Source organism: Dunckerocampus dactyliophorus, chromosome 16 (genome assembly GCF_027744805.1).
Source record: "Dunckerocampus dactyliophorus isolate RoL2022-P2 chromosome 16, RoL_Ddac_1.1, whole genome shotgun sequence".
Taxonomy (NCBI): Eukaryota; Metazoa; Chordata; class Actinopteri; order Syngnathiformes; family Syngnathidae; genus Dunckerocampus; species Dunckerocampus dactyliophorus.
In genome coordinates, this window is record NC_072834.1 from 4100207 (window position 1) to 4118972 (window position 18766).

At 42.2% G+C, this 18766-nt stretch overlaps 1 protein-coding gene across 3 annotated transcripts in view; it reads left to right on the forward strand.

Annotated features, from left to right (window-relative positions):
* robo3 (roundabout, axon guidance receptor, homolog 3 (Drosophila)) overlaps positions 1 to 18766 on the forward strand; it is a 141845-nt gene that overhangs the window by 79511 nt on the left and 43568 nt on the right. For all 3 annotated transcript variants that reach the window (XM_054754926.1, XM_054754925.1, XM_054754927.1), the window contains exons 3-6: positions 9872 to 10029; positions 12477 to 12597; positions 13487 to 13625; positions 16129 to 16256. In XM_054754926.1, coding sequence (XP_054610901.1) covers positions 9872 to 10029; positions 12477 to 12597; positions 13487 to 13625; positions 16129 to 16256 — 546 coding nt within the window. The remainder of the gene's footprint in view (positions 1 to 9871; positions 10030 to 12476; positions 12598 to 13486; positions 13626 to 16128; positions 16257 to 18766) is intronic.

Here is an 18766-nt window from a genome sequence, read left to right on the forward strand (position 1 = left end):
TAATCCTCTTTTCAATGGTAGACAATAGCTTTATTAGCTGACCACACACAGGATCTTCGACCACCTCTGTAATGGTATTGTTGCTGGGGTACTCAGGCTTGGTGGAGTGTGACAGAGGCGGACTGGTGGGTTGTCATTGTTTTTATGGCTCTCCAGAGCAATACCATGCATACATTATTTCTGCAACCCTTTCCTTTGTATAATTTATCAAACCAGCTGTACTGAGAGTCTCATCAGGCAGAGAGGTTATTTCTTTTTATGGTGTACGGTGTACCACCACTATATTTTTTCATAGCATACATGAAGCCTCAAAATATGTTTGGTACTAAACAACAACAGAAACATACCAAAAAGTTCAGTTTGATAGTTTTTCCGCATTGATTAAACTGTTAGGCCGTCTCTGCCTGTCTGTCATTTGCATCATTGTGCATGAATAAGGCATACGTTTGACGATGTATAGCATGTATGTCCTTGTTTCCTATTCAAAGACTACACAAAATGACTCATAAATTAGACATGTCTATATGATGTAATTCAATTGATCCAGGCCAGGACGTGGTATTTTCTAAGTTTCATTGTAAGAATCCGGGTTAGACACATGACAGCACCTTGGGAGCAAATTATTATCTTGCCTGCCAGCACTTTGGCAGGGTGATTGCTACCTTTACTGTGGATTCTCTGTTTGAAATGGTGAGAGCATTGTGCAATTTGCTGTCGGGAGTGAATTCTCTTATTTTGTAGAATCGCAATCGGTCCACAAGTTAGCCCAGGAGTCGTGTGCTTCCCAAATATTTAAAGAGTTTGGCTTCTCAAAACAATATGCGTTCAAAAGAGTAATACATTTGCCTCATAAAAAGGCCTCCTTGAAAAATCGTATCCCTGCGCACTGTCGCCTCCATTCTTGTGTATGTGATGAAGATGCTGGCATCTTCTTCCGCGACAGCATGCCGCTGCCATTGTGTTTACGTGTGTCCCACACCGGAAGAAGAAGGTCCTCATCACATACACAAGAATGCAGAGGCGACAGTGCACAGGGATACGCAGGGCACAGATGTAACGACGAGCGATTTGTAAGGTTTTTTTCGAGGAGGCGTTCTGGTCAGAAATCCGGGCAGGGGTAAGTCACTGTTGATGTACTACACTGCTAATGGGCATGTCTTACAACTTCGTGTCAAAAAATTCGAACTATCCCTTTAATATACAGTAGATCCCCGCTTTTCACTGTGGTTATTTCTGGGACCACCAGCAAGTGATTGATACGCCCATAAAAATGTCTATTGTCTATGTCTCACCACTAATAAATGACAACGTTAAGTGATCGATGAACAGTTGGAAACGGAGTCACGGTGTAGCCACTCACAGTACAGGTGTGTTCAAGGACCGCTGAAAAAGTGCAAATTCTCGACACTTGACAAAAAGTGAAGCATAAAGACCAAAACATGGAAAAATTGTGTCTTTCGAACAGTGCATTTTACCTTTATTATCATGTATTTTAAAAATGATTATTGACTTATGGTGAACAAGAATGTTTTGAGAAAAACATCTATATAATTTTATATATTTATGTATTATATGTGACTTTTGGACCAACAATCTGCAAACTTACAAGGCCGTGCATGCTGAATTGCGAATGTGTGGGCATCTACTGTATAAATGAGTAAATAAGCACAAAAAAAACAAGGCATGAATACTGGGTTAATGTTGAGGTCGCTGGGTGGGTTAGACACAGGTGCAACAGCCGCATTTCAAAAATATGATAAAACCTGCTGCTGAGATGCACCACCCATGCCAGCATTGTGGATTAATGTGTATATATTATATAATGATAGGGTGTGAATACAGTCTTGTGTTTTTAATAGGCTGACTTTCACACTGCACAAACCTAAGACATTTTCAGTGTTGCAGCAGTTTGAACAGTCTGATACCTTGCTGAAGAGCAGGTTGACTATGCCCAGGAAGCAAAATGGGCATCTCTCAAAAGGCAGCCGGCCCCAATTCTGATGGCTTTCTTTGAGTTGTTTTCAAGCCTTTCAGTCCTCAAGGCAAGTCCTTATGAATGAGTCACACACACAAACTGGACATGGCCTCATGCTGTCTTCTATGATAATCAATCACTGAAAAGGTACTGTTACATTTTATTTGATTACTTGGTCTCATTATTTTGGGTTCATGGGGTTATTATGTTTGAAAATTTCATCAGCTGTCCTGTTTTTCATTAAAAAAAAGCGCTTTAACTGTGCGCAGACAATGCAGTGGTCCCCGCTCTTGGAGGAAGACAGCAGAGCTGTCTTGTCATAAAGCGCTGATGCGGAAAAAACACAACCTGCAATGAAGTCTAAGGGCGCATTTACACTACATGGATCAAGTGACACAATTCCGACTTTTTTTTTTTTTTTAGATAGCACGATTTGAATATGCGTCATGGCAGTGTAAAGAAAACAAATCAGGAAACGTAGATAAAAATCTGCAGCTGGAACGGACGGATCGGATGGAGCCTGTTAATCCGAGCTTGTAACGTGTACACACATTTACTGAAACAACACAAATGAACACATTAAAAGACATAGGCTGTAGGTCTAAACTACAGAAAAAGCATAAAGCTTTTAGTATGGTGCATTCGAGGTGTACAAGATGGATACATAACATGATTGCATTGCTTGCATGTTTATTGCATTTAAAGCCAATCAGGGGAAGAGTCAGTGCAGGATAGCTAAACAGTCTGTAATTTTTCATAAATGTATACTTATTGCATGCAAATGGCTGAACCTCAGTTTTCATCAAGAATTTGCTCCAAGAGGTTCAAAGAAAACCGTGCTAATTTTTCCTGCAGGAAATAATGTAAATCCAATTAATCTGTTTCAGACACCCAAACATTTCTTTTATAAAGAATAATTATAGTTTTACATGCAGAAAACATTCATTCATTCATTTCCTATGCCGCTTAATCCTCATTAGGGTCGCGGAGGTATGCTGGAGCCCATCCCAACTGACTTTGGGCGGTGCACCCTGGCCTGGTCGCCAGCCAATCACAGAGCATTTACATCTATATATCACACTCACATTCATACCAATTTAGAGTCGCCAATTAACCTCCATCCATCCATTGTCTATGCCGCTTATCCTCACTAGGGTCACGGGGGTGTGCTGGAGCCTATCCCAGCTGACTTCGGGCGAGAGGCGGGGTACACCCTCGGCTGGTCGCCAGCCAATCGCAGGGCGCATTCACACTCACATTCATACCTGTGGACAATTTAGAGTCGCAAATTAACCTGACATGCATGTTTTTAGAATGTGGAAGGAAGCTGGAGTACCGGGAGAAAACCCACACACGCACGGGGAGAGCATGCAAACTCATGCAGAAAACAATGTGAAATAATTATAAATGATGAATGGATGGAACGTCAATGAAATAATTGAATGACACGTCTTTATTTTGTGGAGGAGCAATTGCAATACGCCGTGCGTACGCATGCGTCTGCATGTATGCCGGTGTCATCATCCGAATCAACCGCAGCTCAGGGACAAACACACACACTGTGCGCTTGCATGTGTGCAACCCAGAGGAGCTGTGGAGATTGCATGGTGTGTTTGTCTCAGTGCCCCCCATCCAACACCCCAAAGCTGTAACCCAGGGTATACACTGAGCTAATTGATTGCATGGATCCATTCTACAATACTGTTTGTACTCACTGTATTCCAACATAACGTCACAAAAAAGTCCAACAACAATAAATCATCCCTCTAGATTGGTCGAGCTATCCTGATTAGTGGTACCACAGAAGCAGACTTGCATAATAGTACCTCATTATTTGGGACTTTATACCACAAGCACACTGCATTGTAAAGCACGAACCATATTAAAACCGAATGTCCGCATTTTTATGGCCACATTATTGAACACTATCACAGTGCTCGCAAGTTAGCCTGGACATCATTTATTTGCGCATTTTCATGTGCCATTTGCTTGATTACACATAGGCGTGCACACTCACTCACACACACACACACACACACCACTCCCTTTCCCTCTAGTGCTTTTGTGGCTGATAATGAGAGCCTCCTGTCCACTGCTGCATGTGGGGCCCACAGTCATATCGACTGCAATCTGTGCAGCTGCCAAGTAACCAGCCCCCCACCCCATCTCCACCTCTACATCCACCCCCGAGACCCCTCCTCCCTCCCAACACGTCTGGGTGTGACAGGACACTGCGGTGCAGCCCGGCCGTGCCGTTTATGAGCGCTTAAGAAGCCATGAAACGTCACACCTTGACAGATAACCTCATCAATTCCACCCACTCATTGCCGTGCGGCGAATGGCAGCGCCTAATGTTTTATCGCTTATTTCAATTTCAGACAGTATATTACACGGACGGACGGTGATTAAGCAGTTTAACGCTTTGTAAACAGGATCAGAGTGTGGCATGAAAATTAAATTGAATGTCGTCTGTTGATTATGTTGTTGGAAGTGGTTTAATCTATGCTAATAGCAGGCTTAGCATCTGCTTGTAATGCATCACATTGACTGTTGGATTGCATTTTATTATTAGAGCCAGTGGTGAATAATTGGTTTTCTTGAGGTTAGGTGGGAGAAATAGGGTTTTGCACAGTGGGTGTTTTCTGTCAACCCTCTGGTGTTCAATCAATTTATCATGCAAGCCTCCAGGTCTGTACAAAACTGACTTTATTGTGAATTTAATTTGGATGGCTGTTCATTTCTGTCAGTAAAGATACGACTTTGTTTGTTGACTGCCAGGAACCTTTCAACCTAACATGTAGGGTTCGCTTATTTGGCAACTACATGGGAATTATTTTTAGTGCTCCTGTTTCAAGCTTCAAGGACCAGCCTTTCAGCCACTAGACTTTGGTAGCAGGATGGGTGGGGGCTCTGTGTGTAAGCGTGGGGGATTGGTTGGCTGGGGTTGGGACAGCTGTGGATGCTAAATGAGTATGCACCAGCAAACACGCCAACAGACAAAAGAAAATGGAGTACATTTGAAGGGAAAGACATTGATGGCTGACAAGTGTGCGGACTCCAGAGGGTTAACGTGTAAGGCGGGCCTGGACCAAGAAGGTGACCCTTCTGGACTAGTAGACGGAGAAATTGAAATCTGATTCACATTCATTTATTTTATTGCAGGCTCAATTTCACTTTTGGCTATATAAGCTTTTCCAGAGTTAACCATGTTACTCTGAGGAGTTGCAAGGCAGCATCAGGAGAAAGTAGAGTTGTAACAGTACATTTATTCGGGATCAGATTTTTTTTTTTTGGTATCGAACATTCGGTTTGGTACAGAGGTATATGGATTTCGCACACGGTACACATTGAGTGGGGGACAGGATGCGTGCCTCACATCACGCGTCTGCTAGGTATACTGTATAAATACAGTGCAGGCCTCGCCTCTGGCTAGCAGGAGTCATGGCAACGGTAGTGCCAAGAGAATGCAGAGCTTGAAAAAACCTCTTCTGTCATTTAAGTCTCCTGTTTGGGAACACTTGGCCTTCCTGGGGACATATGTAAATGGACAAAGACAAGTGGAGAAGACGAAAGTGTGCCATTGTTTTGGTCTCGCGACATCTCATGTGCTTCGTAGCAGCCATTTTGTGCTTTGTGTGCGTGCACTCATCATTAGTGACGTGCGATACCACTGATTTATTGTCCGATACTGATACTTCGATACTGAGTAAAATTATTCTATACTGATTCTTAAATACACCTAACATGTCGATTTTAGAGCCTAAAGGTCTGGTATCGTAGGTACATGTGATGCGCGGCTTTCAGGTTGAAGGCGATTGAGCTAGCCGCTGTTGCTCGGGTCTGCTGGTGGGTCTTGGCAGCGGGGCGCGGTGCCGGTAGGTCCACTGTCGCCGGTGGCTTTCGGGGGGGCAGGACTACTGCGTGCTGGGGAGGACAGCACGGGCTTGGGGGCTACTTTGCCCTGGGGCAGGGGTGCCACTGGTAGCGACAATGAAAAAAGAGAGAGACCGGCGGCGTGTGTGCTGAGGGATCTGTTGGGCTGTTCGGTTGAAGAGGACGACTATAGTGGTTTTATTTCGCAGGAGGACAAGGAGGACAGCGGTGAATGACTTTTCTGGTAGGCCACTTTTAAATCAGCTGTGTTACACGCACTGTTCGACGTTGTAAACTCTTATATTTATTATTTTTGTATTATTTACATTTTTTTTCCAATTGTATTTATTGGAGACTTACTTGCCAGTTTGTACCAAGTCATGATTACGACGTACAGTACACCCCTAATAGATAGTGTTTTAAATCTGTTTTAATTTGGGTGGCGCGATAAGCAGTGCAGACATCTGTCTCATTGTGAGACCCCATTCTTTCCCAAAACCCCCTCTAGACCCTCCCAACGGCAATATCCTGTGTGGGCTGTTTCATCATGGTGCAATAGTTGATAGGGATCAGAGGGTGTCCACTCTGGATAATGAGAAAGTCTGCTGTTAAGTCCGCTCCTGATAGGGGCCTATGTCGGGACGGTATTGGGATGATATTGCCTTCAGAGAAAAGAAGAGGATAGGTACAGCAGGTATCTGCGAGCAAAACATGTGTATTTTGGTGTGTGGTGGAAACCGAAGCAGATTGTTTTATGTTGGGACAGGATGTAAGGTTACAGAGTGACAGATGAGCAACTCTGTGCCGCACAAACCAGGAACTCTTTCTACTGTACGTTGCTGTCAAGCATGCATGTACGCTTTATCGATCTATTTCTTAGGGTTGTCATAAGATCTTGTCACAAGATCTCGTGGGGGTTAAAGTATTTATTTCACAGTCACAGTGGTTGAATTTTTGCCTGAAAAGTTACTGAATCAATTTGAAGTTACTGAATCGTTTCGGATCGTATTGTTCTAAATGAACCAAAATCGTTCTTGTATCATATCTGCAACCACAAATTGCCATACGAATCGAATCGTTATTGAATCGTTCCACCCCTCCTGTACAGTATACCATTTACCTGATGGTATATTTTCAGGATATCAGTTAAAAAATGTCATCTTAAATACAAGATAGATGAAGTATTATTCAAATCATGATCTTTTCCCCTGTGTATTTCTCTGGTGAGGATTATTCTGGCTTCATGAAAGGGGTTATAGCAAAGGGTCGGAGTGCACCCACTTAATATGGGCCCCTAAGGGTCTCATGGGTAATTGGCAGCGCCTAATAAACTTTTCCCCCTCTTTTCACCCAGATCTAGGGAGTGTGCAGGGCAGGGTGTGAAAGATCAGAGGCCCTGGGAGCCATGATCTTAGAACGGTGTGTGGGAGGTCATTGTGCTTGCTCCTCTTCCTTGTGGCATGATAAATGCAGACCTGGGGTGCAACAAGCATCCAGTTTCCTTCCTTATGTTGCGTGACAGTGCAGGTTCCTGCTCCATTTAGTCGGGCTTTTGTCGTCATCTGTGAATGGTCATTAAGGACATTTTAGGCTGGGGCTACCGATGAGGTCAGGGGTGTGGTAAGGCATCTCATTGCAGCATTGAGGACCAGTAGCATTTGGAACATTTCAAACATCATATACTGTAGAGAGACAATTCCCCAAATATTTAGAGCCCTATATTTTCTTTTTTTTTCCCACAATTTTTTTTTCCCCCCAAATTCAGTTTTTTCTAGTTTTTTCGCCAACTTTTGCCAGTGTTTTGAGTCGCCATTTCGACATGTTTAGTTCGGGAGTGGGCGGGTTAGTGTTTGTGATGAGATTATGCCACGATTGAGCGGTCTGCCGTGAAAACACTTCCCCACACAAACGTTACTTCTTTGAGATTCCGCATTTAATAGTAGATTCCATTTTTATTGGCAAATTTCACAATTTCGTCTGCGATTTTGTTAACGCGGGAATCGCAGGTGTGGTGACGTACATACGATTATTTACTTTGTTTCATAAAATAACAATTTACAGGTGTTCCTCAGTTTACGGGCATCCGTGTTACGTCGTTTATAGTTACGCACCGGCTCCCATAAATTCATTAAAAACATAATTTTGGTCCTTAAACACGAGATTTGCTCGAGAACTAGTTGCAGTTGCACTATGTGCTCAGTATGGGCTACACTTGTTTCAATTGCTTGACTCTCGCGGCTATCATCAAAGATCACGATTGTATTGGAACATCTGCCCACACCTCAGAATAACGAGGAGGAGGTCGAGCAACAGTATCTTTATTTCAAAAACAAAACAGGCTACTGTTGGGCTAACCACGCCAAAATAACATCAGCAAACTCTTCCTCTCTGCACGCAGCCACACATACAGTCAGGACACATGTCGTGTTCACATACGGAATTTAATTTTAGTATTCAGTGTTTTATTACTGTGCTGTAAATCCTTCCTGTCTTCTGTGTACATTGTGAGTGACTTGGGTATTAATTTAGTAATTGTCATCCGATTTTAGATGAACATTTGCAATAAAAGTGACTCTTGTTAATTATTAGATTAGATTCAGCCTTCCCTTCCCTTCCCTTCTCGCTTCAATTGCCATTGTTCACTCATGACACAATCATCAATAATTACAATTATTTGCAGGTTTCTTTGTGTTTTTTATCATTATGGTTTATTGTTATTTTGTTTCATGTTTATTGTTATCCATTATGGTTCATTATGGGTTTTTCCAAATTTGCAGAGCTCTTTGAGAACTTTCAAACCTGTAATTTGTGAGTTGCTGCTCCTCATTATTGAGGAAACCTTGTGATATAAAAGGCATTTTTGGGAAGAGCTGTCCGTTCTTCTTGAGAGCAAGGGAGCTTTTTCAGGCAGGAATGAGCTAGCAACATTGCCTAGAAACAGATCCATTGGTTTGTCTCCTTTGTGAATCCCTGGAGTGGCTTCGACCAGACATGTAGCCTGCAGGCCTCTGTGGCTTTGGCCTCCTCCTGGTCCTGGTCGACTGGTGCTGTCAGCACATCAACTCCAAATCACTCTCCATAGCTGTAATCCGAGAGGTCACAGAGCTTAAGAAACTGAAATGAAAGTGGGAAATCCCATGCCTTCAGGTATCAGGTATATAGAATGTTGACTATGGACGGATGAATGTGAAAATAAGGCGCCGTAGCTACACTTTCATGTTGCAGGAATGGACTCCAACAGAATCATTTTCTGCTTTCTGAATTCAAAGTGGTACAAATTTGTATGCAAACTTGGTTGTTAAATTTAAATTTATTTGTGCATGTGCATTAGCCAGGAAATTTTGTGCGTGCGTTTGCAGTGTTTGCCATACATTCATTTGATTGTGGCGGCCCGCCACAATTAAATTTGGACCGCCACAAAAGTACTTTTTTTTTTTTAAGATTTGCCCTTGCGCACAAACGCATTATAATGGGACTGTCTGGGTAGCTTGTTGGTACGCAGCTGACTTAGTCGTGCATTACAACGCCTCTGTTCATCAATACAGTCATCCCTTGCCACTTTGCTGTTCAAATTTCATGACTTCACTTTGTTCAAAAATATATTTGATAAATCATGCTGTTTTGTGATGAAATACAGCCAGAACATATGCGTGTTTAAGTAAACGTTACGCATTTTTTTGCCTAAATCAAGCATAAAAATGTCTAAATGAACTAAAATACAAAAAAGGCATTCAGAAGACGCATTCAAATAGGTTGACGTAGTATTCTACACTTGTCTGTAGGTGTCACTAATGTTGGTGTAATGTTCGGTGAGACACACAGGCTTGAATTATATCACAACAGGCACAACAATCCCTAACAAAAACACGAGCTACTGTTGCAGCGGCAACCCACGGCCAGTCTCACATTTCATATAACAGAGTTTTGCATCATGGTCAATTATGCAAATTGTACGATGACGTCATTTGCAACCGTTATAGCCTTACCTTTATCAAACCTTCAATCTCTCTTTTTGTCCCACAGTTCTACGAGACGACTTCCGTCAGACACCCAGTGATGTGGTGGTTGCAGCGGGTGAGCCAGCTGTCATGGAGTGTATCCCTCCCAGAGGCCATCCCGAGCCAACCATTTCATGGAAGAGGAATAACGTTCGGGTCAATGACAGAGATGACAGGATTACGGTAGGTTGGCTGGCGGTTGTCTGTGTTCCTCCACCAATATGTTGGATATGTTTTCATCACATCTCCGTTTTGACCTCTCATCCACACGCAAACATAGGTTTTTGTCCTTAAAACTGAGCTCTTGGGAAAACTCGAGTGTTGCTGGTTAGTAGGGGATCAAATACTTATTTACCTCAATCTAATACAGATTAATCTATAACCTGTATTTAATGCCTTTGTCTGCATTTTTATTTAGACAGTGGGGCCCTGCACATTTGCGATTCAGCAATATGGCCCCATAAATTTGCATATTTTTGGTCTCAAAAATATTCACCATACGTCTGTATAAATTATGTGATAATACAGGCAAAATGTACATCATACATGCACCACTGTTAAAACAGCCCGCAGTATTTACGTTTATGTCTACGATTCACTGATAGTGTGTTTTCGTCAAGTGTTGAGATTTCGTTTGTTCAACTGTCTTTGAACCAGAGATGGAAGCAAGTCCAAGTCAAGTCTCGACTCACTTCCAGACAGGTCGAGTCAAGTCCGAGGTCACAGGCTTGAAATTTTTGAGTACTTAAAAGTCATAAGCACTGTTTTAGTGTCTCCCAAATGTAACATTTTAACAATGAAACAATCTATAACATTTCACAAATGTAAGGAATTCATTTTGAATAGTTTTATTTTTTTTTTTTATAAAATAAGAAGAGTGTGACAAGACATGGTCACAGAAAGAGTGCTGACATAGCATTCAGGATTCGGTCAATGCACAGAAATGTAATCCACACCCTCGTTGTTTGTTCTTAAATTTGATTGGACGATAATAGATGCATTCAATGAAGCAGATTCAAAGGGAAAATACGTTGTCTTGCTGGAAATTGCATAATGACGATCACGTTAGTTGAATACTTTGAATGGGGACACATTTCACTCAACACATTCACTGAAAATCTCAAGTATTCAAATCATCAGACTAAAGTCCAAATAAATCACAAGTCAGTGATGTCAAAGTCCAAGTCACTTTGCAAGTCTTTGGAGATAATGTCAAGTCGAGTCCAAAGTTGTCAAAATTGTGACTTGAGTCTGAGGCCCTGTCCACACAGAAACGTTCCTGGAAAAAAAACCCTGTGAACAGACGCTCAGACAGAACCACGTGACACCAAAACTATAGAAGAAGAAGAAAGAACGCAAACGCATAGTCCATCGTCTTTCGCTTTCCTAGGCTTGCCTGGACTTACGTCAAAGCGGAATTACTTCTGGGAGTCATTTTGGAGTGTAAGACAAAAATGTCGACTGGGGTCGAGTCACGCTAGTGGAAATATTCCAGATATTTTGTCGGCTTGTCACTTCAGGTCACGTGATGGCGACGGGACGTCAATGTCGTCGTTTTCAGACAGCAGCAGCTTTCTGGTGTACGTTTTCAGATTTTCCCACTCCTGAAGCCGTTTTCAAAAACTGCCGTTCCAGGGCACACAGGACGCCATTTCCGTGTGGATGAAAGGCTGAAACCATAAAATCCTTTGCCATTTTGACCTGAAAACGTTTTCATCTGGACGGCCTCTAACTCGAGTCCAAGTGGTGTGACTGGAGTCCACACCCCTGCTTTGAACGCATCATAGTTGTTGTGCGACACAAAATTGAAACATGAGTCCAATTCTATCTGTTCATCAATCATCCTACATAATTCATTAGTGGTGAGTGCCTATACATTTTATACTGTAAAATGCTTTTAGCATATTGTGTGAGGCATAGTGAAGAGAGACGGGGGAGGGTTCTGGAGCTATCTGAAATCGGAGGAGATCGTCAACATCAAGCTAGCAGGAGAGTGGGGAGCGAGCCGTGTGTGGAAAATAGACGTTTTTATGGGTGTCTCAATCACTTGTGGATTTTCACCATTTGCTGGTGGTTTCACGAAAGTGGTGATCTACAGCACACGTGTCAAACTCGTGCCATGGAGGGCCGAGACGCTGCAGGTTTTCTCTCCAACCAGTTTCTTCAGCAGGTGATTTAATTGATGAGCTTCTTCCCTCAAACTGAAGGTGTTGATCATTAAAATCACATGTCGGCCACACAGTCTGGAGATCGGGAAGCCTTGGGTTCGAACCACCACATGGGCATCTCTGTGTTCTCCCCGTGCGTGGGCGGGTTTTCTCCTGGTTTCCTCCCACATTCCAGACATTGGCGGCTCTAAATTGTCCATAGGTATGAATGTGAGCGTGAATAGTTGTTTTGTCTATATGTGACCTGAGATTGGCTGGCGACCAGTCCAGGGTGTACCCGGCCTCTCGCCCGAAGTCACCTGGGATAGGCTCCAGCATACATACCCCCATGACCATAATGAGGAAAAGCGTTATAGAAAATGGATGGATGGGTGGATACAAATTTTGGACTGTTCATATCTTTGTAAGGAAGGAAACTTAGAACATTTTCTGAATGAACAGTACTGTATCTCTCATTTTCAGATCCGAGGTGGCAAGCTGATGATTTCCAACACCAGGAAAAGTGATGCTGGCATGTATGTTTGTGTTGGCACCAATATGGTCGGCGAGAAAGACAGTGATCCAGCCGAATTGGTCGTGTTTGGTAAGTTTTGTGTGTGTGTGTGTTTTTTTTTTTTAATTACCTCACTACATAAATATTCAACATATGAACGTTACCATTACATTCATGATATGTATTTACAATATATCATACAAAAACCATAATAACATACCCTAGTAAAGTTAGTAATTGTAGTGTTTGTTCTGCTGCTCTGAGCCAAATATAGTCTCCTTTTTTTTCTTTGGGATGTTTCTCTTGAGGGTTTCACAGTCTGAATTAATCTTGTACTCTGGAGCAAAGATGAACGTTTGCCTCCTGGGTGCCCTTTGCTTTGCTCCCCTGACCTTTAGGCTTTATTCCTTCTTCACTATTCTCGGCATTTCTCTGGGCAGACCAGCAGGATAGGTGCTGTGGAGGTCTGCATTGAGTCCAGCAAGCATATAGAAAATTGATCATTTTAGTGAACAACGCCCCTCTTCCAACCAGCATCGCACTGATGATGCTCCGTTCAGCACATTGTCACAACCAGGCCACAAAAAAAGGAGGTGAAATAAAGAGCAAAACATTGTCCCATTTGCATAATAAAAGGTATTAGCAAAAAGCATGAAAAGCAAAATAAATATGTTTAGAACTACAAATGAACTTTTTTCTGTCGCTTCTTTTTATCGTTTTTTTTAATGTCACAAACAAAACGGAGCAGCCTGTGAGTGCTATTAGATGGGGGGGGCCCACAGCAGCACGCGCTGCTCACTGAGAAGAGCGATGTCTTCATGTCAGACCCTCCAAAAGACTCGTCACTAGATTTGTCACTCGTTGCTTTTAAAAAATAGTAATTAGAGGGGTTTGGGTATGGCTTCTCCGAAATGGAAGCGTGTCAGGAGATTTCATTACCAAAAGCTGATGAATGTTTGTCTCATGTTCACCTCTGCAGAGAGGCCGGTGTTCACAAAGCAGCCAGTGAACCAGGTGGTGTTGGCTGACGATACGGTGGATTTTTTCTGCGAGGTACATGGGGATCCAACTCCGACTGTCCGCTGGCGAAGAGAGGAAGGGGAGTTACCACGGGGCAGGTACAATAAAGTCATCTACTCGCAATACTTTCTGCATGATGCTTCATCGATATCAACACACAAGTCATTTCCGAGGCGTGTGGGGGTTGCTGGTCGTTATTTTTTGATGAATCCTCATCCACAAATCCATCAAAGTTTCATCTTCTGTATCTGAAATGAACAGCTTGGCAAGTTCTCCATCAAACACGCCAGGTTCCCTCTCGTCATTGTCAGTCTCGTTGCCATGCGGCTCCTCAGAAATGATGCCGGCTTTTGCGAAAGCTCGAACAACAGTGCAAGCAGACACGTTAGCCCGAGCATCTACAATCCATTCACTCCATCTTCGTAGGTGCCATTTTCAGGGGTCCTTGTTTTGCACAATGCACATACCGGCACGATATACCTACTAGGGACGTGCCTTTAGCGTCCTCTTTCACGGGCACCCTTCCCTCTTTAACGTCCGCATGCTGTCCTCAGTCACGTCCGCCTTTCATATATAAGCAGCGTGTCGGCAGGAAATGCTCCCAGTCAGTCAAGCGGAGCGCTCGGAGTCAGTCAAGCGGAGCGATCCAAGTCACACAGCAACATTTACAGATTTTGGAACTCGGTGCACACATAAGGCGCCCCGTCCATTTTGGAGAAAATGTAAGACTTTTAATTGTGCCTTATGGTCGTGAAAATACGGTAAGCTTCAAAAGAAAAGCATGGCAGAATTAACCTGGATTTTACGACAGCAACTATCATTGTTATCAAGAGCCAATCAAAAACAAGCTCTGGGGCGAAAATGAACCCGGGGCCACACTTTGGACACCCCTGCTTTGCAGGAACTCATTCTATTGTCGTGAATGAGCATTCCCTAACTTTGACCTTTGTATCACAGAACATGAACACTGCGAGCACACCTGGTTACAACTGGCTTCAGGTGCATTGCTCACAGGTACCACAGCGGTGGTTAAAGCATGATCTGTACTCTCCAGTGCCACAGGCCCTAGAAAAGCAAAACAATGGTTTAGCTTGGGATGTGCAGCTGTATCACTGACTGTGACTAAGTTGTCAGTAGCGTGTAGTGTTGTGCAGTGACAGTACATGAGAGCTGTCATGACAACATTGGGGGCAGTGCCACTGAAAAACTGTCTTTCAAAACTCTATTCACACAATGCGGATTGGATTGAATGAAACTTTAATGATCCTTCAGGGTAAATAGGATAAAATGTTCCCTTGCTGCCAGCAGAATTCATATAAGCCGAGGGAGAAGTGATGGAATATTTTATGTTGCCCGACTCCCTAAAGAAATCTTGACACATTAACCATTTCCTCTTCTACCTCTACCTCTATTGATATGTAGACAGTAAAATAATCATTTTACTTGCGTGTTTACAGTGGGGAAAATAAGTGTGTGATCTAATTCCAGTGGGGAATTTCACTGCTGATTTTGTACCCCCTTAAGATATGAACAGCACGTAACTTTTGTAGTAGGTTTTTGTAACAGAAGGGACAATGTAAAAATGTAAAATATAAAAAAAATCATTAAAATTACTAAAAGGCTATATACATTGTATGTTGTAGATTGAGTTAAATGGGTATTTGATCCCCTACCAACCAGCATTGTGATCGAACGTACTCCAAATCTCAGTTCATTTCGTGGATAAAAGACACCTGTAACAGAAACAGTCACTTCCAGTCAAAGGGACAAGTCTGGTGAAAAAGAGACCACTATTGGCACAATGCAAAAGAACAATCAATCACCCTCGCTCTGGAACTCCATGCAAGATTTCACCTGGTGGAGTATGAATGATGTGAAAAAGGTGAAGGACCAACTCAGAATTTCAATGAAGGAGCTGGTTAATGATGCCAAGGGAGTTGGGAACACAGTCCGCAAGAAAAGCACTAGTAACACACTCTGCTGGAATGGACTGAGATCCTGGAGTGCCCGCAAGGTCCCCCTGCTCAAGAAGACACATGTACTGACCCGTCTAAAATTTGACAATCAACACCGGAGAATGTGATGTGGTCAAATGAGACCAAAATGGAGCTCTTTGGCACCAAGTGGAGTGGACATGTTTGAGGCATAGAAATGGTGAATATGAGGCCAACAACACCATCCCTACTGTCAAACACGGAGGTGGAAACTTTCTGCTTTGGGGATGTTTCTCAGACCAAAATCCCTCCTGAGATGTGTGTAACCCTGGTGACCAAATACATGAAACGTCTGAGCTCTGTGCTTGCCCAGAAGTGTTTCTCCACCAAGTACTAAGTCACATTTTGCCTGTGGATCAAATATTAATGTCACTCGATCAAATACAAATTCATTTAGAACCTTTACGTAATGTTATTTTTCTGGATTTTGTTTTTTTTACATTCTGTTAAAATATAGCTATCATAAAAATGTTGCACTGTTCATATCTTTGAAAGGGGGGTTCCCTTACAAATCCCCAAATTCCCACTATGTATTTGATACTAGGATGTTTTGAGAGTTAACTGTCAGTATTTTGCGCTCAAGTTTTGGTGTTGATGTGTTTTCCAGATTTGACATCCGCAGTGATAACAGTCTGCGCCTGAGCCAGGTGCGAGCCGAGGATGAGGGCACTTACACGTGTGTGTCAGAGAACAGTGTGGGCAAAGCCGAGGCGGGAGCTACTCTACAAGTGCACGGTAAGGCGTTGGCAAGTCCAGCATATCATACACACACTTAACTATTTTTGTACACCAGTGGCCTCACTCATTACGTCGGAGAATTAGAGCCACATTGAAAAGTGAACAAGTTTAAATGTAGAACTTTTTAACAACCTATCACCCAAACAATCATCATCATTGAAATATGTTTCATAATTTATCATATCTTCACCTACACTGGAGTGGTTTTAGCGTGTTTACTATAAAATATAAAAAATAAAGTGGATAATACCAAAGTGGGCCCCACATGTATGTGGCCCTTGACGGAAAAGGTTTGGACACCCCAGCTGGAGAAAAAATGTTTAGATATCAAAATAAGTAAAAGAGAAAAAAAAGGTTGAGATTAGGATTGATAATAGTGCATCCACCAATGGGTGGTAGCAGGAATCCTACAGGATGTAATGAGTGATCATTGAATATATTTATTACTTTATTATTTATACTTAGCGATTGTTCTAATTCTGATGCAACAAAAATGTTCATATCTGAGCCACCAGCCCGCATTGTAATATATTGATGTTTCATTTAGTAAGTATGCTTTAAAGGGGTTTAAGTTATGTTGAAAGCTTTAATCAAATGTTGAGAATGTGTGCCAGGGGATATTCTGTGGTTTAAAACAGACCATATTCTGCCGCTGGTTACAGACGACTCACTGTGACTATATGAGAGAAAAAAAAGAAAGACATTAAGTTCCTTTTCAAGTCTCAATTTGTTTTGCCTCTGGAGAGACTGGCGAGATCAAAAAGCATTGAAATTGCATTAGAATGAAGTCAGTCGCTTAAAGAGACAGAACTGATGATATAAGGCGATTTTTACAGCTGCACGGACTGTAACAGTTGATTCTGTGAGAAAGCCCTTCGGTTTTTACTGGCATCTGTGAACATCTATGACACTTGTCAACACAGCACAGTGGATCCCCGCACATTCATGATTCAGCATTCACACCCCAGAAAATAGGCCTTTTTTTTTTTTTTTTTGCAGAAAGCACATCTCATTCACCCTAAGTCAGTATAGAATATTCGACAGTTCGATTCGGAGGCGTGATTAACAATCAATCTTGCCGTAGGATCATATAAGATTGTACAATTCCAAATACATGGGGGGTGGTGGCCACAGCTGCTGCTGAAAAAAAAATTACCCAAAGTGTGGAAGTATTTTGAAAAGCTTAAAGATGACTCCAGAAAGTGAAGTGCAAGTTGTGTCAGCAGCTTCTTACATATCACGCGACAACAACCACCATGGTGTTTCATTTAAAACAGACAAGGCTGTTAACGCCATCTTCATTTTATAGCCTGACAGTTGATTTTAATACAAGAAATTAGGCTGACAGTTTTTTAACAGTGGTACATGTATGCTGTACATTTTACCTGTATTAACACGTTTTTAGAAATGATTACTGACTCATAGTGGATGAGAAGTGTTTTCTGTGGGGGGAAAAAACGGCCTGTTTTTGGAGCAAAGGCTTTTCAAAATATTTTTTTAAACAAAAATCAGAAAAATTGTGTGACTCGCGAATGTGCGCGGATCCACTGTAAAAATCAGTTTTATATTTATTACCTATGTTCTATTACCACTGTAATTGTGATTTTATGCCCATATCATATTTAATACAGGTTAGTACACATCAGTCATGTTCAGTCTGTTTCACATGTAACATTTAACATTCCCATTCACCAGAAGCTCATCATCTCATTCCTTTTCCTCTCCACCCCTTTTGCTTCCTTCCATCCCAGTTGGCTCATCCAGTAAGTATTTCATTTCATACCATCTTTCAGTGTGTTTGAGAGAGCGTGAGAGAGACTTTTGGAAGACTACTAATTACTACTGTTGCTTTTTTTTAAAATACTAGGATTAGAATTTAATTAGTAAGTTGTGTTTACATTTCCCACGATTACGCTTTAGGTCAAGTTTTGAAGGAGTGTCTTCTCCCAACCTTGAGGTTACAGCTTCGACCATATTGAAGTATCCTTAGATCCCAAGATGACTGACTGGTACTCCCAGTTTCTCCTGGTGCTTCGTCTTCTGCAGGGGAATGAGGAGACAGTCATTAAATGCACTAAAACATCTCAAATATTGCACGAATTTGATTGGAACCAGCCTTTTAATACGCATGTAAACACTTTAATTAGACCCGTAGCCAAGGCGAGGACCACCTGTATACACGAATCATTTGAGTGGGCTTTCTACGCTTTCTACGCAAGTGTCAGTCTCTCAGGGAGACGTTAACATGAAATTCACAAGAGAAGAAGACAAAGTTGGAGGGATGGGGACTGTTTACACCAACAAGGAGACAAATTAAAGCTACAGAAGCTGAACTACGATTATGTTTTCAATTATACGGATCAATACCTACCTATATAAGTGGCAGAAGATACGTGACATGGCGCCTGAGCCCATCCCCGTTGGAAATGTATTAAACAGTTGTAGTTTAACACCAAAACATCATTTTTGTATTCAAAATTGAATTAAAATAGTCAGTGATAAGTAGG